The 25,212-nt window shown below is 35.9% G+C and overlaps 1 protein-coding gene across 1 annotated transcript; it reads left to right on the top strand.

Annotated features, from left to right (window-relative positions):
- The first annotated feature begins 1,884 nt into the window (after window positions 1–1,884).
- Window positions 1,885–24,772, top strand: LOC100368677 (gamma-aminobutyric acid type B receptor subunit 2-like). The gene is made up of 17 exons (XM_078009234.2): window positions 1,885–2,118; window positions 3,216–3,353; window positions 5,644–5,808; window positions 6,073–6,174; window positions 6,264–6,329; window positions 6,931–7,128; window positions 7,559–7,801; window positions 8,132–8,198; window positions 8,370–8,453; window positions 16,070–16,220; window positions 16,420–16,609; window positions 16,748–16,864; window positions 17,018–17,140; window positions 17,814–17,991; window positions 21,783–21,946; window positions 23,672–23,800; window positions 24,379–24,772. The coding sequence occupies exons 1-17, from the start codon at window positions 1,885–1,887 to the stop codon at window positions 24,490–24,492; spliced, it is 2,463 nt and encodes an 820-aa protein (XP_077865360.1). The 3' UTR covers window positions 24,493–24,772.
- The last annotated feature ends 440 nt before the right edge of the window (window positions 24,773–25,212 follow it).

Below are 25,212 nucleotides of genomic sequence, written 5' to 3'. Positions count from 1 at the left end.
CTATTTACCACTGACTCACACGAAACTACTATCGTGTGAGTATGATTAATAGCATAAATTATTACGTTTGGCATTTTGTTAAACATTTCAAGTTTTTATCGCTATAGACTAGATAGTCGCTTATATATATTATATTTTCGTAATCGATTAGCGCATGCAGGTGGCTCTGAATTCGATTCATTAGTACTGAAACGACTTTTACGTTGTCGAACTCTTCACGCTCATACGTTTAAATTCAAACAACAATCTACTGATCACCATAGTAACGGACATGTGTGCACAAAAATGCAATGGTTTTGGTGAAGGATTTACGACTATACAATGTATCAAACCTTTTTGTGCAATCCATGATTATTCACGAGGCCGTTTCAAATGCATGCCTCCACGTTGTCTGTGAAGATGTCAAATCGCATATGCAAATATGGAGTTTGCGGCAAATGCAGCATTCCGGACCTCGGGTCATCTAAATAGAAACGACGATGCAGCTGCTGATGTGGGGGTATATACACAGTAATTTTACCCGTGTATAATTCATAACATGTACGCAGTAATTGAATCATTATTTGTTCATCCAACGGCGCAATCTCCGAGCCGACTGTCAATTCTGTTCACTGTACACTCTAACTTATATATATTGTGTAATGAACACTTATCATTCCAACATCGTTCCGTGTGTCCACTAATTTGCATACAGACATCATAGGCCTGTGGTGTTTTCGTGCACTATCGCATGACTAACCATAAGGAAACGTGACGCAACCGGTGTAGAACCGACCATCGCTGGGATTACTGGTGTTCATATACGCATGGGAATAACCTAACGATTTGGCAGTTGCGTATTCCGACGTACCGTCTCGGATACTTTTCACATCAGCGTCGGCCTCTTTCCAGTAAATTACATATTGTCAGGAGACTCTTGATTCATGCCCCACGAGCTTTAAGCAGTATGCCCCCTCGAATGGTGACAAGATGCAAATGCACTGCGGCGACTTCCATTAATAATGTATCAATTGTCATCATGTGCTATTGTAGAATTTTGTTTTGTAATTTGTCAGAGGCAATGTTCATTCAGTCACTCGGGGTTATCGTCAAAAGGTAATATTTAATACATTAACATAACGCTAGGACAGCACTACCGATATCAATAAATGAAACCGAGTCAAGATTGAGGTATATTTACATACATATGTAGTTTTCAATGTTTGCTGCTTTCTCTATACGTAAAGACGTGGCATTTTCCAGGAGTAAATACCGAAGAATTGATTTCAAGCTTGATGTATTCCATTCACACCGTGGTCATTGAATTCCCAAATTGATTGTGCTTGTAGTTGAAAATGATTCTTTTTTACAATGGATTTTAAACCGAATGATTTGGAAAAACGAAGAGATGATTTATGCAGTGCGTAAATCACCGTGACAGGTGTATTGTTAATTTAACTATCGGGCAAGAAAAACATCCGGTGTCGTTCTATTATTTTGACATCTAACGCCCCGAACTATTGTGAATTTCCAACATATTTGCATTTGCATAAATACCTACATATTTACATACATGGTTTCTTTGAAACTGAATGTTGTATTATATGATTACATATGTCGTTCTTCTTAATACGCTATCCGTATTTTATTTTACTTTCGTATCTATCGAATTCATTGGATCTTGGTTTCATATATGGAACATTGTAATACATGAATATTCATAAATCATCTGACTGCGTCATAGTTGATGGAGTACTTATGGATTCTACAGGTTTAACATTCAGTATACCAGCGTAACGAGATGATGGTATATTGACACACATAGTGTAGACTGCGAACACTGGCAACCCTGTACTTGGGTTCGATTCGTTCAGTACCATCGCCATTCTCTTTTATTCTCTCATAATGGATATAACTTGTAGACTGCTATTCGTAACTGTATTCGCCAATTTGCTCGTCGTAGTTCGCTTGTATGAAGTGGAGAAAGTACCGCTTTATATCGGAGGTCTGTTTCCTTCGGACATTCACGAGAGATATGGAGGGTTGATATCTACAGCAATCGAAGCGATTGAACACGTCAACAATTGTAGTGAAATACTAGCTGAATACGAATTGGTATTAGTCTGGAGAAACACAAAGGTGAGTTTTATGATATCTGTGCATATGTGTGCAAGGTGAAATATGTTTGTCCATACTGGACAGCGGGCTGAAACATACGTCATTAAGTGATCCTTTTTCTTTCTTTGTGGTTCATGTAAATACGATTGCTTAAATTTAATTGCTTTTTTCAGTTTCATTTATTTTCTATTATGAACATATAAAAAAAAATCAATATGACTTCGATAGACATACTTGCTCTGCACAAAACGTGCATGAACCCATACATGGGGTTTTGTGAGTTAACATAGACACTGTATAATACATGGTGAATATAGACATAATCGAAGTAAATAATTGGCATGATTCAATGCGGTAACCCTTACATTCTTTTGACGTCAACGTGTTCTTTTCTGGGAGGAAAAAAAAAAATTCTAATCAAAACTAGAACGACTATAAGGTGATGTTAAGAAACGCGGCAACTGGCTTAGTTAATGCATATGCATATGTCTATGTCTTTGTACACTGCAGAAAAGAGTGTAATATACGCAAAAATAAGAAGGTCCTCGTACTGCCAAAAAGTGCGTTGTACGAAAAAGAAGAAAGTACAATTAATAGAATAATATACGTACTGAAAACAATTATGCAAATGAGCACAATTTGAAACTTTTACTAACTAATTTTAAAAACTACCAAAGAGAATTTCCATTGTATTTGTATTGTAATATATTGAGACTATATATACTGAGTTAACAAAACACACAGGTGTTATAATAATTGTGTTATATTGCAATGCTGTTAATGGGATTTCTTTGATCGATGGAGACTTAATTGTCGAGTATGACGCCATTATTAACACCGATAGAAGCGTTTTATTCCTATTCTCTGAGTCTAAATAGATAGACAGCAGACAGGTGGGCAGGCGGCACGTAGGCAGGCGGATATATAGAACATCACAGACGGATTGGAATTAACAAACTCTGAAATGTTATGCTATGTTACACTGAGCTGATATCACATATGATAGAGGAAGAGTCCGATTAAATTATTTATTTAATTTTTTTTGGCAATAATGCCATGTCATACAAAGACTACACAATTTTGGCATTTATGTATTAATGTTCGAATGAAACCAACAGGTCGATATTGGACTGGGTCTGTACTATGCTTACGAATACATATACCACGGTCCACAGATGATTGCATTGATCGGACCCCTCAGCTCGTACGAGTCTATATCTGTCAATCCAGCCATTAAGTACTACCATCTAGTTCAGGTATGTTCATGACGTCACCGAAAAATGCACACCGTGTATCCACACATTTGTATCGTGTATTCAATGTGACCACTCGCTACTATGACGAGCCTGGCACTCCACGTTTGCAGGTAATTGTATACATTTGTTAGAGAGAACCACGTGCAGCATTTTGTTTGTCAAGCTTTTAATGGTTATCAATTCATGTAAACTTGTATATGCCGTTGATCAAGGCCATGTCAGGTTATTTAAACCCAAACCATGATCATCTGTGTGCAGTTATTAAAGTAGTTAAACAAGTTAAAACGTTCGTAGTTTCGTAGGTTGTGTGGTGTTATATACGATTCTCGGGTTATTCAGTAAAAGCCACATCTCACTGTAATTTATTTATTTATCGTTTTATTATCGGTGTTATTAGTAGTCAAAATCGTACAGAAATGCAACATTTCAGGTCATGCTGCTCAATATTCGATATAAGTGAGCAAATCGCGTTCAACAAAACGTTTAATAGGAAATTCAACAAATTAATTGTCTGTGTACTCGGTTTATTTATCGACTACTCTCATTGTATGGATTACATCTTCAGTGCCGCTTAATAGTAAACTGTCCTGCGTCTATAGCATGGTTCTATCTCTCTCTCTTTCTCGTCTACTTTCTTATGTCTAAATTTTAACCACATTATAATTAAGTTTACATCAATGTAATTTATCAATTGACAAGCTCTAGAATTAGATCTGACAGTTACATAGCACTCACAAACGGTATTAGATGATCCGGATATATCGTTATGTTTCTAACAGGGCATAACAACATCATATAAACATGAATTATTCAAAAAATAACCACCTATTTTGGATTCATATTGGGATTCATTCCTACATGAACGTAGACATATATACCGAAGACGCCGCTCGTCTGATCAGTATGCGGCCCACGTAACCATGTCTGCAAAATGATCACGATAAAAGTACAATAAAATAGTTCCAGTAGGTCGGGTAATCTTGAAAAATATATCATTACAAGTAAACCCCCAGTGAATTATTCATGTCTTGTTGGAAATAATTTGATTCACCGATTAAAATGCACTAATTCCCGCTGCGCAGATTTATAAAACATACAGACCACAGACGCCACGACACGCACAATCACAGTACTAAAAACTTGAATTAAGATATAAAATGTTAAAGAAACATTTATGTTAACTTGTCCCGTATACTTGTATTCAAATATTCACTGTATCGAACTGATATACACTGTGAGAACATCTATTAGTACTGCATCTTCAAAATATTATTAAGAATATCAATGGAAAGATCGTATAAAGTAATTCCTTGAATACATATACAAGAAAAGAATTGCATTGGTATTAGGGTCCATTTTAAACCAAACCTAGATGGGAATTCATAATAAGGCATTATTACTACACAATTACTATCTCTCAATCATTGAACAGTTTCCGCATATCTCCCTAGCCGCCATTGGAATTATCTAAAATGTAAAGTTAGGTCCACTCAAGTATACACTTTTAATTGCATGCAATTTTACCTATTTTTAAACTTCGCTGCGACTTGTTGGGAATCAGAAACATACTCGACTCAGCAAAATAAGCAGACTAAACTATCACTAGTAATCCAAAATAGACAATAATTCGTGAAATTCGACTAGTTGTTTCACAAAACACTAAACTAAATGATGATTTAATACAACAACGTCGATGAGAGAACTTTTTGTCGATATATTTCAATATCAGAGAAGGCACTTATTGCTATCGAAACATTTGCCTAATTAACTCACATAAACCCTTGATCGTAGTCATAATCTTGATAACTTTGAAATGATGAATTTAAATGCAGTTAATTAATCGTTCTTGTTTAATGCATTATGCGCCCGGTTTTAGTTAACGTGAAAAGTCACGTACGACCAGCAGAAACGTGCAAAACGAGTTATGTACGACACAGAGACGATCTCATTCATTGAATGTGTGGAGTCATTTCTTTTCTTGGTTTCGAGCCTAATTACTACCATAGAACATTATCGCGATTTTCAAAGACGAACTTACTCACAAGACTAGATAACCTCGACATTCAGAACCATAGAAACTCAGAAGATACAATCGCGAGAAAAAATCGACACATCATGATGTACGTGCTTGCCACAATCCGAGTTACTAGGAATAAAGATGTTTCCTGTAATATTAGACTTACTCACCTCGGCCCGCTGTCTTTTTCACATTCAGGGCAGTCTCACTCACGGTTAATGTGTGAACATTATTTGCTTCGTATTTATGTCATATTTATATACATTTTATCAGCTCAATACGGGACTTGCTCGAATTCTTGGTGACGAACAGCAATATCCATACACCGTGCAGATGTACCCAGAAGTGGACTCAGTGGCCAGAGTGGCTCTTATCAAACATTTCAACTGGAAGAGAGTATCCGTGCTTTACAGAGCTGATGACGACTACTGGGAAAGCGTGAGTAGTAGTTTGTCCTGACGCACTTCAAATATATTTCACTTTCCAGAAATGATTAATTTACGATTTTTTCCCCAAACACAATATGTGTTTTGTTCGAAACGATAGAACATTTTTTTTATTAATGATGCTGCAGCCCCTGGTTTGACAGATATCAAGAAATTATTAGAACAAATAATTTGTGGGCTCTTCAGGAAAGTTCCTGTTTATTACACATGTTTATTTACATTCAATGAGTATATGTGTTTTTTGTTTGCTCGGCAGCTGGCTAGAGATACTGTTGTTGGACTTGAGCAGGAAGGCGTGTCAATAATATCTGTTGAAGCAGTTGGTGAAAATGCGGATGTAAACATATTAAATCTCAAAGTAGGTTACAACATCGCATATATCACGTGGTACATATATAAAATAACCCTTTGTGACAAGTTACAATAATTATATTTCCTATTTTCCAGAACCATGATGCCCGCATTCTTTTCATTCTTGGTTACTCTGATCAAGCCGTAAAATTTTTGTGTTCGGTTAGTATATAATCGTTTTTGAAACATATGAAAATATCTGATTACAACTCTTGTTTTAATCCGTATAAAACGCGCATATTTTAGACATTCTGTGTACGTTTTGAACGATTATTAACAGTTACCCCAAGAGCTAAATCAATAGAATACACAGTCAATGTCAAATGAATAGGAAGGTGTTAAAGATGGATTAAGTACTGGCAAATCGCAAGCTTTTTGGTTCATTCAGCAGCCCTTAAAATATAATATTACATATAATAACTAATTAAATAATCCATCGAGTTTTAAAGTTTTCCTTGTAAAGGCGTGTTGGTTGGTTCCTCTCTGGACACCAACCGAATATTAACTGTTGTAGTTGCTCAGCACTAAACACAAAGGAAAGACTATTGGCTCAAAGAAGGATTAGATTGTGTTACAATCCGAATCTCTTTTTGAAGAGTTGTAAGCAGGATTTTTTTATATGAAGACTCAACAAGTTAAAAACCGGAAATACTTGATTGTTGTTCGATCTTTCCTCAGAGGAAAATGTATTTGAAGTGATTAGCATGACCATATATGTGAAACTTGTAACCACATCATTGTGTATTTCATTATATCAAAATAGGCGTATAAACATGGTCTGTATGGCGATAAATACGTGTGGATTATGCCGGGTTGGTACTATCCAAATTGGTGGAAAAGCCTCGCTGAAGATCTAACAGACTGTACCCCTGAACAACTTGACTTGGCAGTAGAGGGACATTTAGGAATAGAAGTGTATCCTGTCACCACTGATTTAGAAAAGTTGGATTTCACTGTCCAGGTATGTTAACCAATATTTATATGCAAGCAATTTGCACAGTATTCTGCCTTGGAGCGTTCTGGGATTATTATGAACGACCTTATGTCTCTGGTTGCCAGACACTGTCACAGCTGAAATAAATTAAATTCCGTTATCTTTAGATATGCACTGTAACAATTACGACCACATTGGTGATAGTATTCTCTGAGGTACAGTGACAGAATACATATATAGGTACTGCCCCTAGTGGTACTATTACATTCGTATCAGCTTTCCTACTTTTGCCGTTCAACCTCGTGGCACAAACACAATCTCCTATCGATGTACCATGTTGTATTGTGCATTAATTTATAAAGAACTGACTAGCAATAAAACGCATATTTCTACACAACTATGCGCATTGAGGCTAATTCCTTAAATAGAGTTTGCGTGTCATTCAATTTATGCCCAGTCAGTTACCCACGACTTCAAAACATACTTCGAGGTATTGCGAGACCGTGTCTTGGTTGACTTCAGTTGGGATCCCTTCGCCTACGATATGGTTTGGATCATTGCCCTTGCTTTACATGCAACTGAAGATAGACTGAACTCCAGCGGTTCTACAAAACGACTGAAAGATTTCACATACAATGACAAAGAAATTGCAGATATGATATACCAGGAAACCAAGAAAGTTAATTTCTACGGTATGACGGTAAGATTTTCCTTGTATAAATACTGTTAAACGTATTACTATGTATAATCTCATGGAAATGCAAATACAATTAATCAACCAAATTAATTAATCAGTCGACAGCTGGTGTTCAATTGCTGATGTGTTTACTCCACGACACCATTATTTTGGCTATTGTGTGTGAACCATAGGCATATGAACAGTGGAAACACAAATGCATGTTGGGTACATTGTTTTTATATATTAAAATAGTGACGCATGCGTATATCCATCTGTTATTGTTATTACTCTATATTTCTGTTCATTGTGATAAATCACAGAATCGCCACATGTGTCATACTGTCATTTCAGTTCAATGTGGAGTTTGATGACGTTGCATTAAGAAGAAGGACACCTCATCTTATTCAACAATTGCAAAGTATGCTATAATTTTTTTGATAGTACATACATTAATAAAAAACTTGGTGAAATAAGTGCTCTTGTGTTTATGCTAAAGATACTAATGATCACTTTAATGATACGTTTTGTTTCGTTTTTTGGGATGAATATACCAGCAATTTATAACAACATGCAACACTTTATTTTACAGACGGGAAGGAGATTGAAACATGTCGATATAATGTCAATCCGGATTCTTTAGAATGTTTCGTACCATTTACATGGGACATAGAGGGTGAGTACACATACATACATACATACATATGGTTTGACCCATGTTCGTTCGTGTTGGTGTTAATTTCCAGGCAATGCGTAGGCAAAACTTTGATGTGCTTGTTTTGCAATAGATCCAACTTTCTATGCTTTTTTGTGAATATTTTGTTAAATACTTCTTCGAAACAATATTTTCTACCCACCTTTATTTCAAGTGCGTTAACTTGCATAATAGTGCACAGGTGTAATCCGGTTTTTTTCTCTGTCCTTCAATTCGTAATTTCAAATGTTTGTAATTCTGACATATTGAGTAATCGTAGTAAGTAAACAACAAATGACGAAGTAGAGCAAACACAGTATGGATAAGTGTTCACTTATACTTATAATAAATGCCTGTATATACATGCACGGATTTCAATATAAAAAAACAAAGGCGTACGAAATTATTCATACGAGTTTGAAATATTAATGAATAATGAATAATAAATAATGAATAAAAAATTAAAAATCAATATCTCAGCCACATGATTAAGAATGATATATAATTAATAACGACAAATCATTTATGTTATTAGAAGCTGGAGTTGATCATCTATATTTTTTGCTGCATTATTGGTAGTTACTCTTAGTAACTCATAACTATTTGCTTTTCGAGAATTCGGTCTAAAAATACGAAATTCACAGCACATGTGATATTAGTTGAACGTGATCAAGGTTGACTGACGATCACCTCAGTAATGGTTAACTTGTGGCATTAACGTTTAGTATTGAAAAGTCGAGATATTTTAAGATACCTTGGGATTGTTTACTTATGGTAATGTCTTTATGGTATTTTCCACATTAACATGTAAATTGTGTTCATGCCGAGTTTATCCTTAACTTGATTTATTTGTAGGAGTCTTGGTATCATAAATCCGCGCATGTTTTGTAATTTTATTAGACGATGATTTTGTTATTGTAGGGTCATGAGGTTGGGTCAAATATTAAACTCAAAACAACCAATAATAATAATAGAGATTTTTACCACCTCCTGTGCGAGTTTTTAAAGGGGAACCGCTCAATCCCATGGATTGCACCAAAGAATCATGGGACACTATTGTTTATGTTGTTTACAATGTTAATCTATCTTTTGTTATCCATTGTTATTTTAATCTAGAAAGTAAATTTGTTGTGAAATTAATCTTAACTGGAAGGTGCCCCTTTAACCATTTAAACAAATAATCAAATAACCAGTTTAAAGTAACACAAAGACAATTCTATTGATGGACACCGATATGGTAGAATACAATTATATGCATATATAGACAGAGACAGGAATGTACACTGGTCACACATACAACGCCACACAGAAATAACGTACAGCAAGTATTCTGCTTCTTATGGTGAATCACCTCAGGCAATATCGACCGCTCCTGCAATTGTTCATTGCTAAACGCGGCCTTCGCCACGCAACAATGTAGATACACCGTCAGTACGGGGCGAAGGTGCGGAAAAAAAAATCACTACACACACCGCAACATGGTATGTAGCAATGCTACGAGAGAGAGAGAGAGTCAATAATATTCATAGATGTATTTGTAAAATATATCACAGAAATAAAACTGCCAAGAAAATAAATTAACAAATATTGTATTAGACCTGAAAGCCCAGATCTAACTAGTGGAATTTATGAATGTTCGGTGCCCGAATTTCTAGATGCGTCATGCCCGTAGCCAGGATTTTGCTTTGGGGTCCTTTTTACTTTCTGAGGGACAAACGAGCGTCAAAGGTGCGAACTTCCCTGGGGGTCCGGGTATGCTCCCCTGGAAAATTTCGAAAATTGAACTTTCTGAAATGGCATTTTCTGCGTTTTTAAGGGATAAATCGGAGATACTCACATATCTGCTTCAGACAATATTTTATTGGATGAAAACGAAAGGTTGAGTATAAACGTTATGAAGTGGCTTCCAGATTTTAATTAGTCTTTGATGTAAAGCTGTGGGCTTATGATTTGTGACTGGGTGATATCCAAAGTTAGTAAGAAATTCCAGGCTATGCAAACAAATCAATCACAAGAAACGACTGCGTAAGTAATAAACACGTAGAGTAGTACGTCAATACAGTACATCCACTGATATACCGGTAACCTTGTCAGAAAGTTAGTAATACATGAACAGGAAGGATAATCGGGTAAAACACTGCAACACGTGGTAAAGACTTGCGCTAAAATAGATGGGCGTCTTATTTATAGGCTCGATAGGATACTGAACCCGAGGCGGGAATGTCTCTAACTGGCCGAAAGTTAACATTCCAGAGCTAAGTAATAAGTGGTGTTTTCTACCACGTTCGCACTTATGTCAACAACATGTCTATTTATAGACGTGGTTTAAAGCAAAACAAATGTGGGTATATCAAATATGTAAGAAATACACAAACACAGTATTTAAGAAAACTCGAATAATACAATAATAAATGTTTTTCGAATGATCAAAATGCTTAACACGACAAAAGCATTTATAATCATGTTCTAACCCAATAGCCTTGAGAGTCTTAAGTTATTCCTAAGCACCTAATATCCTTGATGGTTTCTTAACCTAACAGCAGTCTGGATTCGTGCCTTACAGCTAACATTCTTATTTGATATTTACTTAAAGGGCGGTGGTCGTCGCGCTGCGACCTGTTCGATATGGGACTCCTAGCGACGTATACAACGCATATAAAATACATTGTTTATTTACATGGGAATCAAACACGCGCTGAGCGAGGCCCACCGGATATTAATATCCTTAACCTATCACCTAACAGCCTTTAAAATTACCATTCTTAACCAAACACCCAACACTCTTAACACTATACTATTTTTAACCTAATCGTTTTAGCGGTCTTTCAACAGGTTTGCTTTAGGAGGCCAGTTTCTCTTTGTGCCGCGATCACTTCCTTCTCCGAACGTTTTACTTGCTATGATAACACATTCAATTTGTATCCGATTACCGACACGAAAACTGGATGCTTTACAACGTTCTTGTGTTTGAAATGTTTTCCCTCTTAGAAATGGGTGAAACCACATCATGTCCAGTGGCAGACTTTATATGACATTAGGGGACTGTGTGGGCGCTTGGTCGGCGTTCTCCAGAGGCTGTCAAGTGAGACTGGCAGAGTATTGCGTGCCGGGGGCGCGGTCCACCACTTTCATGGCGTTAAAGCTGGTTTTTAACGCGTGCCGCGCACCGTCCGAGCCAGGATAATACTAACTCGGGAATAACTAACTGTAAATCGCAGGTCTCATCTTTATTCTAGGACTTCCAGTCCCCCTGGTGAAACAAATTAGTCCGTATTTAAAGAATATTGTGTATTTAAAAAATCGAACCTTCGAGCACGCGTGGGGTCGTCCGAAACACCCAAACCCCTGGCTACGGGCATGTGAGTGTCGGGTCGTGGCGAGTGGTTGAATACAGAAATTGGCGGCGCTTAACACAGGTGAGTAGATGCGAACGGCTACTCGAGTTCTCAGGTTGAATCGCGAATCCACCTTCGCAACTGTATCACGTAGTTTCATTTCCATTGGCCAATTAGATTTTGATGTTGAATGTAGAGTTCATCTATGGTAGCTTTTGCACTCCCAACCAGTCAAAGTTTGCAGCAGGAACACACGATCGAGCCTTCAGTAAAATGATGATGTCATGAGGTATACCTTTAATTGGCTTACAACACCAGTAAATTCATCACCCGGATGCTCGACCAATGACCGGGAAGTCCAGTATCATGGGCATGCAGCACGACTCACATACGGACATTTGCACCTGTAGCATTATATGCACTTTGGGCTACAAATCTTAGCTCTCAGTGTGAGGTATTATCAGTTTATAATTAATTAAATTCATAAATAAATCTCTCGCGTACAATACGTAATTCGTTTCTTATAAATACAATCCAGACACCATGTGACAGTAAGTAACAAAACAGGCCGCAATTTATGGCTTACAAAATATTAATCAGTAGATTCTTAGCCCAGGGTCATATGATTTTCTCTACGTGACGATTTTTGAAATAGGTTGTACCATGAACACTACAGTTATTTGAACGGGTTTCCCTGAAACAATTGCAGGATTTTGAACCCATGCTTAGAATTTTATTTATGGGTGTGATGCTCGGTACTTACAACTTATACACAACCTGCTGCAATTCACCATCAGATTCGCACCTGTCACTGAGGATAATATTGTGAAATTATTCAGACGACTACCATGCAAATTATGTACTCTGGATACGCTACCAACCCGACTCGTTCAAAATTGTATTACTCAGCCTTCGCCATTTATTACGCGACTTTTTAATTATTCGCTCATTTCGTTCATAAATCTTTTAAACTCGCCATTGTCAAACCTCTTAAGAAATCTCAACCATAATCCTTTTAGCAGCTACTGACCAATATCAAATTTATCCTTTCTATCTTAAGTTATTAGAACGCATTGTAGCAGAGCAGTTGACCTCATATCTTGCTCATAATACACGTTTTGCAAAATTCCAATCTGCATATTGGGCAAATCACAGTACTGAAACTGTACATTTACGTGTTCATAATGACATTATGCTGGCTTTAAACACTAACAAAGATGTAATTTATGCTGGATTTTATCAGCCGCGTTTGACACGCTAGATCACACAATTTTACTTGACAGGCTCAAGTCACGGTTTGGATTCCGCGTTAATGTTTATTTTCTATATCAACTAGACATAGCTTAGGGGTCCCAACAGAGTTCAGTATTGGGGCCAAATCTTTTTAGTTGTATACGATTCGGGATCCGTGGTAATGTTTATTTTCTATATCAACTAGACATAGCTTAGGGGTCCCACAGAGTTCAGTATTGGGGCCAATTCTCTTTAGTTTGTATACAGCGTGCCTTGAAGATATATAAACATAGTTGTGAGTATACGCTTTTCGCTGATGACACTCAAATTTATCTATGTAATATATGTGACAAATATAGTAATTGGTTATCTTCATTATAATCTTGTGTAGATGATATTCGTAGATGAATTAATTAATATTAAATGACAATAACACAGAAATTATCAAATTCACGTTCTATTGTCAGAAAGACACTCAGGAGTTGGCACATATAACATTGCTGCAGTAGCTTCAGTAAAAAAAAACCAGCGATGGGAAAGTTGTGACCAATAATGTCAACTTTATATGTAAAGCTGTGTTTTTTGCACTGTACAGAATTGGAAAAATCCGAACCCTTTTTTCTCGCGAACATACGGAAAAACTTGTACATGTATTTGTAACATCTCAACTCGACTACTGCAACTCTCTCCTATATAGCATACCACAACATCAACTAGACAGAATCGGTGCAGAATGCCGCAGCTCGTCTTATCTATCGCTCTAGAAAATCACTACTCAAAACTCTTCCCTGGCTTAGTGTCGAATATCATATCAAGTACAAACTATGTCTTATCACTTTTAAGATTATCCAAGGCAAATGTAAGACTTAAATCCTAAATCTTAAATCTATTGTGACATCATATGAACCGCCACTTACTCTTTGGTCTCTGGTGAGCAGTCAGCTACAGCGTCAAGATACCAATACTACTGAGAAAACATATGGCCGGCGGGCATTTTAGATTATTGGCCCCAATCTTATGGAACGATCTTCCTTCGTCACGTTCAACAACATATACTTTTAAGAATCACTTGAAAACATTCCCTTTTCACCAATATTATTAATCCAATCTTATTGTAATTTTAACTTTTTTAAATCATATTTTCTTTGACATTTCAACTTTGTAAAGTGCTCTGAGACGCAGTGTAATATTTCCTTAAATCCATTTTTCACACTGGCATTTTGTAGCATACTACCGGTGTCAGCCAGCCGTTAACTTTTCCCTTGCAGTGTCAACCAACCAAATAGAACGAATTCATTGAGCGGCACCCTTATTATTGACGACTAACTTCCAGCGTCTATTCATCGAACGTATCTTAAGTGATACCATCGATCGTGCTGTATTAGTTATATTTGCCGCGTTGGTGGGGTGGAACAATGTACAATGGCGACACTCCTAGCATCTCCTATCATATGTTACATTGAATATAAATATCAATACTGATTATAGATGAGGCTTTATAAATTCTTGGCATAGAGCGCACCTGGACATGACATAGGTAAAACTAGACGAGATACGAAGAAGTGTGCGGGCTGCTCTACTTTGAAAGTGCCGAGCGGTTCTTTGACGCAATGGTACAGATCCTATGTGATGCTAAGAGAACATTTCGAGGCGATCCGATGTTAAATGGCGTTCATTTCCCAAATACATGTTTCCTATTGTTATAATTCAAATACGCCAGGTATATCTCGAACATCTCGACTAATAACGGCTTTCTCCGTTAAAATAATAATGTTAACGATAAGTGACTAAAGATCACCACCAAGTGGCTGTCCATATTGGTATTTACGTGTGACCTTGTTAGTCTTTTGTACTTTCAAATAATATTTGTAACTGAGAGCAGTGCTTCTTTGTTGTTGCTTGACGCTGCAAGGGAAAGTCAATGGCTGGATTGCTCCGGTAGTATTATTTATTTATCATTACTATCCAGCCTGAACTAAGAACACTGAACACGTTAACAACTCGACCATGGCGTGTTTCACCGTGGTTTTACAAGTGTTTATGACTCTGGGCATGTGCTACCTGACGTACCAAGGTTTGTCGAGAACTAGTAATCAAAAAAAAAAAAAAAAAAAAAATACGGGAGTAGAAAATTGAACAGCACAAGCAACACATTTGGAACGTATTGTTATAACTTTATTTCCGCTTTCTTTCATACATTCCAGTATTTTCAAACTGCATATTTACGTACGCGCATAATAACTTGTTTTTACAAATTCGTTAGGATAATATTTAATCATACATTATAACCAGTCATGATTAACATAATTATACGACTAGTTCAAAGCGCAATAGCACGCGTTCTCTATAAACTACGAAGTGTTCCAAAAACTTCAACAAAGAGTTTATTTACTTATTTATTTCCTGGAATATTTTGTTACTTTAGTGCTTTAGGTTTAATGTAAATTATAAATATCAGCTATTGTTTGAGTTGCATTGCCGCACTTCAACGTATACTATTTAGTCTTTCTTTAGAAAGTAAATTCGAGTAGCGCCACACAATTGCTACTTCCCTGTCACATTTCCTTTATAAATATTGTACCTATTGTTGTATATTTTTAATATATTAATGATGTACTTATGACAACAATGAATAGAATACATACTTGCTAGCATTGTTAAATAATTATATATCCTGAGTATCGCATATCTTATCTTATCTACACTTGCCTAATTTTGTATTTCATATGAAGACGCGTGTACTTATTTCTTACAGTTGGTTGGGCATTTCCTAAACTATATGTAAATTGATCCCCAAGTTTATGAACAGATTATCTGGACGTAGTAAATGCATGCATCTTCCAAAAATATAATGTGAATGCATTTTCCTAAAAGCCTTATGTTTACTTCTTATGATATATATTCAAACCATACTGTTAATTTTTTTTTTCGCGTGACTATACATGTAACTGTTTCTCTTATCAATATCTAAAACACTCTTTTGTTAAAATTGTTATCAATGACATGAATGTATGTGTGTTTTTATTTTAGGTCGTAGTCCACCAATAGACGGTGCAACAGAAGTCATCGTTGTTGTTTCTGTATCACCTGAAATACGATATTCAATTTATGGATTGACTGTTTTCGGAATCTTATTGTCTTTATTCTTTCTCTTCGTGAACTTAAAGTACAGGCATACCAAGTAAGACATGCCAATACATATATATTATTAGATATCAAAGGGCTATCCACAATAATCACTGCGTTTGATTATACACTTTCTGATCTGTGTATTTGCCCGCACCGACAAACGAGTATTAAACGTTGAGTTGGGAAAGGCTCATTTGAATAACACCATCTCACACAGACGATAAATTTAAAATCAAATATATTTTTTAAAGGGTTCTGAAAATGACTAGTCCTATTTTGACGTCACTCATACCTATTGGATGTATATTAGTCTATTCGTCCATATTTGTTGCTGATTTGGACCCAACACTGATATCAGAGGAATTAATGGGTCATCTCTGTAAGGTGCAGTATAACTCGACATTCAATCTCGTTAGTTCGTATAGTGTTATATTCATGTACGTAAGTTATTTATGCATATGTTTATCTTATGTGTGCCTAAATGTTTCTCTTTTGTTCGTAAGTATCCTATTTGTAAAATTTTAATCATAAATTGTGTACGAACTTCTAACCATACTGTTGTTTTCTATAATTATACAGGTCCAAATTGGTCTCCTGACTATCGGTATATCACTGTCGTTTGGTGCTCTGTTTATGAAAACCTATAGAGTTCATATCATCTTCAACGTTGCGATGAAATCATTCCGAACAAAAAAGGTAATGAATGCATTGTTTGCCACAGCAAATATTAAAGGCACAATCACGACGCCTAAGATTGTAAATTTACTTATTTGGTTATGCACAAATTTAGCAATGTGGATTGTAAATGTAATCATGTCAGTTAATTTCTCCATTATCCAATTTATTCAGGGTTTGCAGGATATCAAACTCATTTCAGCTACAATACTCTTTGCTTTGTTCGATGCCATTGTATTAACGCTGTGGATGACATTAGACCCGTCCTATATCATAACTGTCAAGTTCGATCCTGTGGTAAATATAAATTGTTGATGCATATTACTGTTTCTTCAGAAAATAAAGCCTGGGGGTTATCAAAGCACCGATACATATACGACGCACAACGAAACGTAGCTGTTATGTGAATTTGATGAAAACAATTTTATACAATTCCACATTTACTGTAATTGAATATCCAAGGGAATATAAGCAGAGTTGTGTGCTACATTTATTTCGTGAGATAATATACGTTTGAATAGATAAGCTATAAAACATAAGCTTATCGCTATTTTTATTTATCTGCATTTACTGTTGTACACAATTAAAGACTTTTGGGATGAATGCTCGTACAAATAACGATAAAAGCTCCACAGATACACTTCCCTGCCAGTTATCTCCACGCACATGCCTATCTCTATTTTGTATTCATCTGCTTTTACCGTTGGATACAATTCACGACTAATGGAATGAATGGTGGAACACATTGATAAACGTCCCACGTATATACTTACTGCTTCTTCTATTGTGCCAGATTTTAACTCAGTATATTGTATGGTTTACTGATTTTCCCAACCTTTGTCGTGTTTGGCATTTAAACCCATAAACCGACTAGCATATTTTATCAACTTTTAAGCATATGCTTTTCAGTTAGTTGCATTCGCGTAAGTTTACATGCAACGAGCTAATTGTATGCAAATTGTATTTACAGCTAGATATGACGGAACCTGAAAAAGAAATTTACAACGTCGCCGTGTTGAAAACATGTTCCTCCAAAGATGAACTGTATTACGCGGTGGTATTGGTTACAGTTAAAGTTGTATTATTGCTTTTTGGAGTATTCTTAGCGTGGAAGACACGGCGAGTGGAAGTCCCTGGCATGAACGAAAGTAAGAGTTGATCAGTATAAAAGTAGAAATGTGAAATATATAAGTCGTTTATATTTGCTTACGTTTTCATGGATACTGTATACGTACGCTATTTGTGTTGGTGCCTTACTCGGCCTACAGTATTATCCATTGGTGCATGATTTGAACAGAGAATGCGTATCTTATAGGGCAGTGCGTTTTTCTTAGAGGAGAGTGAACCCTCCTTGAGATGCATTCTTGCGTATTATGGTTCGAGTTTTCTGTTTATCATGTGATGTATTTAGACATACCGTAGTATGTGTTATATCATAAACATGTTATATTAGAGAAATCCAAACCATATATGTACACCATTCGCTGCTAAATACCATAGTTTTCCGTTTCTTCTCTCTGAAAATGCAAAACAGTCAGATTGAAGCGTCACCCACTTTTATTCTTACAATCTCCCCAAATCTGACATTTATGTATCAATGTAGATGTGGATATTTCTTAGATAGCGGACTTCTTGTTAGCAACACACGTGAAACTAGAAACAACAAAAATAAGCCGAGAACACGTGAAGATTTTTATCTTTATTACAGGTCATATAAAAGCAAACGAGTGTATTATCATTCAAAAATCCAAAAATGGCTGAGAGGGTGAATCTCATCTTTAATATTAAAGTTATTAGAATGAAATAAAGAAAATATAACCCAGTTATAGTTAGCAGCATATTCACACAGTTTCGAATAAGGGTATGTGGATGATGTTAACAAAATGTGAACAGATTTTAACTGGAGTTTTAATTACCGTTTGAGACCCCTACAAGCATGATTACAATTTGATAGACATTTCAATGCAGTGGTTTAATTGCGTTAAATGTGATGCTTTTGTTATCCCACCCTCTGGCGGTTATGGGACTCCGACGAGGCGAGCAGATTAAATTTTATTCACTAGTTCAAATAGTTTTGTCTGCAGCACACCAATATACCTGCTCGCCGCACCATAATTACACATGGGCTGTATCACGTGTCAATCACAGACTTGCAGGGTCAAGGGAGTTGTTTAAGTGTACAGTCAAAAATAAATTAGCCGAATAAGAAAACCACACACAACACAAAAGAGTATAAAATTCCCTCGCTCCTTAAAACACACAACGAATAATATAATTGAATTGTTCACGGGAGTACTTTTGATGATGATGTTCCAGTAAATGAATCAATGGGTCACTCATCAGCGTATATCTCCGCGTGTAAATCGGTGCGCGGACATTTCAACCACGAACGTTGTATCACCTACAAGTGTAACACCAACAAAAATGGAATAATTATAATAATAATACAATTATTTATTCAAAGTTATAATATTAAAAACAGATTACAGAATATGAGAAAATCAAATTAGTTTTTCAATCTGTCAAGTTTCATGGACTTCCCTTAACCAATTCACAAAAAAACCATAGCAATATTAATTTGATACACTGGTGCTGCCCCCCGCTGTTGCTTTTCGGGGTTGCTATCATGGTTTTGAAGAAACTTTAGCCATTCGGAATAGATAGCGAACGTGCCAGAATGGATATTAAGTAAAATACTCCGTATTCTTCATATAAAGCAAAAATGTATAGCAAAGCCGCTACTGAAACGTCGCAACCGGAATCGCTGCGGCGCGTTCTACGCCTGGAGCATTTCTATGCGTGCCACGCGGATGCTTACCGAGAACGCTCTAAGCTGAGTGACTTTTGTGTGTGGTACGTTCGTGAGAAACTCAATGCAGTCACTTCAACGGCACTCTGACAATTTTATCTGGCGGGTGATGAAATAACTTCTGTTTGAGAATTGATGATAAATAAAATAAAATACTGCATACTTCGAATATATGTTGTTATTTTGTTGGAGAGCGAGTGTGAGTGATGTATGGTAGATGTAATTGTGCATGGTGGATGTTTGCTCGATGTGATAAAATAAATAACACATTGTCATTAAGGCAATATCACGATTTGTTGTACTCGACCCGCGACCATGACCACCACCCCTTGGGTAGGTAACAAATAGAGATATTTCCCTCACAAATATGTGTTATTATAATAATATTACGAAGATACTTCAAAGTACGCACGAAGACATGAGTACAGCGGCAGTATCGACGGACGCGCAGCGACAGCGTACTGCATACTTTGCATACTTTGAGGTTTTTTTTCTCAGTTTGTCATATGAGATTGTTAAAACAAATTTATGCAGACTAAGGGGCCAGTGACCGCGAAACTGTTCTTTGTGGAATTTTCTTCAAGTTTTCAAATTCACTGGTATTGAGAACGCTACAACATAATGGACCCTCGCTAAGTCGCGGGTGTCGGGATCCAAACAAAAACCACGAATTATGGAGGGGCCCCGTAAACATATAAAAAGCACATATACACCCATGGGTTTATTCATAGAGTATCTTCTTTATTAAAACACATCACGATCACAATTAATAAATACACAAGTTAATTGAAAAGTTAGAAAAATATTTACAAATTGTATGTTGCAGCAACAATCAACCTCCCGCCAACCTAAACTCAACTCAAACACACTTGGTACTCCATATTTGTCGTGATCTTTCATCCATTGTGGGTTTTTTATTTTTTTGAATATTATTATCAAACTTGAGTACCATACGTAATTGAGAAACAGATATTTGCGAAACACAAAACTAGAATTGAATATAATTATATAATAATAATAAGTGAATGAGTTGCGTTTCGCTAAACATCGGTGTGAGGTTGAAAGGTAATATAATTAAATCAACCATCTGAAATCAGTTATGTTTGAATAAAACGAAATTGGTAATAGTAATAGTAAAACAAAAAAATGACACACATTCGTCATTTTGAATCGAACCGTGGATATGGAAATCTGAATATGATCGGTAAAAGAACGTCCATGATTCAAGAGGTAAAATCATAGGTTGCTGTTTTTCAAACAACTGACTTCGTTCAAACGGGAAATAAAATTATGCAAATATGTTTTGTGAAGCATGTATTTGATATTGCGGAAATTGTTAGAGGATCACTGATTTGTCCTTTCACCATACTGTCCATACAAATGTAGTTCTAATTTTGTATTATGTACCTGTAAACCGTCATTCATATTGACTAAAATCAGATACAATTATAAACATATTGCTTGAAAAAAGGGTATATGTGGATATAGGTATACCGGTATGTTATAATTGAATTTAAAAATAAATTTAAGAAAAAATAACAAAGTGAAGCCACAAATAATGGTTTTACAATTCCAAATTGTGTTAATATTACACAAATTAAATGTATTGGCTTTATAATTAATAACCATTGGTGGATTTAGAGGGGGGCGAGGGGGCCGCGGCCCCCTATTTTTAACAAGCAACAGGGCTTCGCGCCATCGGCGCTCGCGAACTTGGCCTTCGGCCAACCTATCGGCCTCCGATTCCAGAATTCTAGATCCGCTCCTGATAACACGCACATGCACCCAGCAAACACATGTACCAAACAAACAATACACAAATCGAATAATTACAATTTATATGCATTTATGGTTACTAGTAGCAACGCAAACACGGTTCTTTGATACTCGAAGACGCATACTAGTAATCAATCGATGGCGATCAATCCATTATTATTCGCTGAAATATGTGTTTTTTGTTATTTGCCAAACAACTTCAAAGGTGTTTCTAAGAAAAGGTCAGCAATGCCTACACAATGCCTTGCTTGTATGATTTGTATTCCCCGCTGTGTGAAAACCGTGAAATACGAATGAACGTTTTAGAAATTTTAGAAAAGTATTGACTATACAAATTGACTTTACACTTTGTAGGTAGATACATCGCACTGTCAATCTACATTGTGGCGATCACGTGTCTTGTGAGTGCAGCTGTAGTCTTCTTCATGAAACAGAATGTCGTGTTCACGTACACCTTTCTTGGTTCCGCTATCTTAGTCTCCAACACTAGCGTCTTATGTCTGATGTTTGTCCCAAAGGTACGTACATTGAAATATATGCGCATGTCTAGAAGATACACCACGTAGTGTCCATGGGGTGCGAGTTAGAAATAAAATCATATCCAAAACAAATGACTGGTAAACAACCCACAAAGTCGATCCAACCAACAACTGACATGCACAGCCAATTCAATACACCGTGAGAGAAGGGACCTCAATACATACAGTCATCATGTCAGAATATACGTGCCATTATATGCAATCGGATAATAAGTTTCATTTAATTCACATGTCACATGTACAATATACAGTGGTTTCCTAGGATCAACCACGCGCTTTTATGACACGAATGAAAATGCTTTGTATGTCCAATTATAATAAAGCCAGTAATTTGATCTCTGTCGCTTCCGTAGGATGCGAAGGTAACTCTAATTTGCCACATGATGAACAGGATGTGATAACTCGTTTCAAAACACTTGACATCACTTCATGTGTACTATGGGATCCACATATCTTTCTCTCATTGGTTATACATTGCACGTGCCATTTGTTTTGTTCTGTTCTCGTTGTCAGTCGTTTAGTATTCAGATTTACGGGTGACTATGTCATTCCAAAGTGTCTAACCCTCTATCGTATACTCATATCTGAAATTCTAAGTTAATAATACATAGATGATATGGACGAGGGACATATGATCCGTAATTTACAATCTGACTGTTATTTAAGTCACTGTAGAACATTTCAACTATACGTAAACACATATTCCAAATAAAACATACCAAAAATGCATTTCCCCCGTATCATGATATCAAGCCTAAAACACACACTTTGTGTGGATAAAACATGCTGAAGGATGTAGCAGATTTGTGTTTTGCATGTGGTAATCAAAACTCTTTATATTTTATAGAAATCTAATTATTCTATGGAAATTTCAGAACTCTATAATGAATGAAACAGGATCAAAACATGGTCAAAATTAACAATTGTTGTGATGACTTAATTTACACATTCCTATGTTTTTTTTAAATTACAAAGCCAACTATGAAATATGTTTAGAACGTCTTTTGATGCTTACATATCATCTACATTTTACTGGACGTCCATGAAGTCATAGAATATTTCATGAACATTTAAAACAATATTGCAGCAGCTCCCCTATTTATCTATTCATAGACAAATTTGTCTATATCTTTGTTTTGATTTTGAAATGACCAATCAAATGAGTACATCTCAGTAAGAACTCACCAGATTCTTTCACTTTCAGATGGTAGATGTAATACATGTGAACATAAGGGTCGTTGCGATTTTTATTAAATTAACGCAAAGATTACACTACCTGAATGTAAAAACAAATTTATTCGCAGTCCTAATTTGAATCGTCAATGAAGGGTGTATTTGCTTAGAAGTCACATAACCACATCGATTGTTAATTAGTGTGAATTATGAGCTACCATAAAATATATAATTTGATATAACACTTTCTATAAAAATAATTAGTGTGAATTTTACTTCCCGAAAACCCCACTACTTCCATAATTGTACAATTATAGGAAGTACATTGCTAATAGTAGAATTAAATTAGTTGTCAGTAAAAAACCACCTTTTGAATCGCTACAGTCGTCGGGTGTTCGACATGAGACCCATAGCGACGTAAACAACGCATGTAAAATGCATTTGTATGTTTACAAGAAATTCGAACACGAGCTGCGTGACGACTGGAGCGCTTTATATTTATAAATGTTCACAATTTCATTTTTCTAATAGATAAAATTATTGTACCTCACCGATAATACGAAATCACAACGGTCTGGAATGTCGATGAAGTTATCTGCGTTCGGAAAATTTGGACAAAACGATGACGATATTACAAAATTAAAATCACAGTTGAACAAGGTGAGTTCGAGGCATAGTAATATCACAAAATGTATACAAATCTTTTCTATTTTATTCCAATCAATGTACAATGTTAAAGTATCCCATCAGCATCTAGGTAAATTGTAAGATTCGTTTTAATGTCCAATGTGCAAAACCGATACATTTTATTATAAAGCTAACCTAATCGGCCTCGTTTGCAAATGTCTCCGCGATCTCGTTCAAAGCGAGAAATACACCTAACTTGTTTTTTTTTTTCTGGCCAAATAATGTCCAATTCTCAACCGTCATAGCGTTACTGTTCCAAATACAGTGGTTATACAGTTCAGCGGAAAGCTGACGCGATGACGTCAGAGAACGTAACACTGAGAGGCAAAAACAAGTCACGTAGCTCTCTCGATCTTAACGAGACCTCAGCGGCCATTTCCGAATAAGGTCACGCAAATAATCAAAGACAGCGAATTGCGAAAATGTTTACAACCCAAAAAAATCGATGACATTTGTTTTTGCTGTTTTTGTTCACAATTTGTGGGGAAAATGTATAACGTAAATTTGTGTAACTATTTTTATACAACATTCTCCATCCTTTATTATTACAGAAATACGAACAATTGAGCCAGCTTCGGCAAATACTACGCGAATATGCATCCTGTGACACACACGCTAGGTCGCTTAAACGTGAATTGAAATCTGATCAGGGTCACAAAGCTTAGGAATGTTACGTGGTACTTGCTGTATTTTTAAAATGAGTATATTGATAGTGTTTTGTATTAATAGACAAACATACATGCACTATATTACGAATAGTTACTAGTGTACATTCTCTCTAATGTCATACATTATATATTTAGTTCAGATCCATTTTTTTAATTATTACCCTGTTGTTATATTTTGAAGTGGATGATGAGATGCGACACAAACATTTGTTTAATGCTTTTAGTATTATATGATATGGTTAGAACACGTCATGTCAATATTAGTTATTGAGTTACTTAAAAAAAATTAACGACCCTATAAAGGCTTAAGACATGAATATAAAAATAATATATATATATATATATATAATGTAAGATTGTATAGCGCATCTGTTTTAAGTCAGTATACAAATACTTATTTTTCAATATAGATATATGTATGTAGTCTGGGAAGCGGGCTAGAGATGGAATGGACATAATTATTAAATAATGTTTTTTTTTTACAAAAAACAAGAAATAATTGGTACTATCACGAATACATAAATCTAAGCACAAATCATGTCTATTGGGTAATTATTTGTATGCAGCCATTCACTCTCAAACGAAGAAGAAGACAAATATTTATTGGTGAATAAGCGCTACAAGTACATGCGATATATTAGCATTTTAGAAGTAATTCCCTGCATGACAGATGTTTCACAAAGTGTTTCTTTAATTAAAAATGAGATATATTGTCCT

The sequence above is a fragment of the Saccoglossus kowalevskii genome, chromosome 4, assembly GCF_978046115.1.
Source record: "Saccoglossus kowalevskii chromosome 4, keSacKowa6.1, whole genome shotgun sequence".
Taxonomy (NCBI): domain Eukaryota; kingdom Metazoa; phylum Hemichordata; class Enteropneusta; family Harrimaniidae; genus Saccoglossus; species Saccoglossus kowalevskii.
This window is presented reverse-complemented; position numbering and strand designations above follow the sequence as displayed.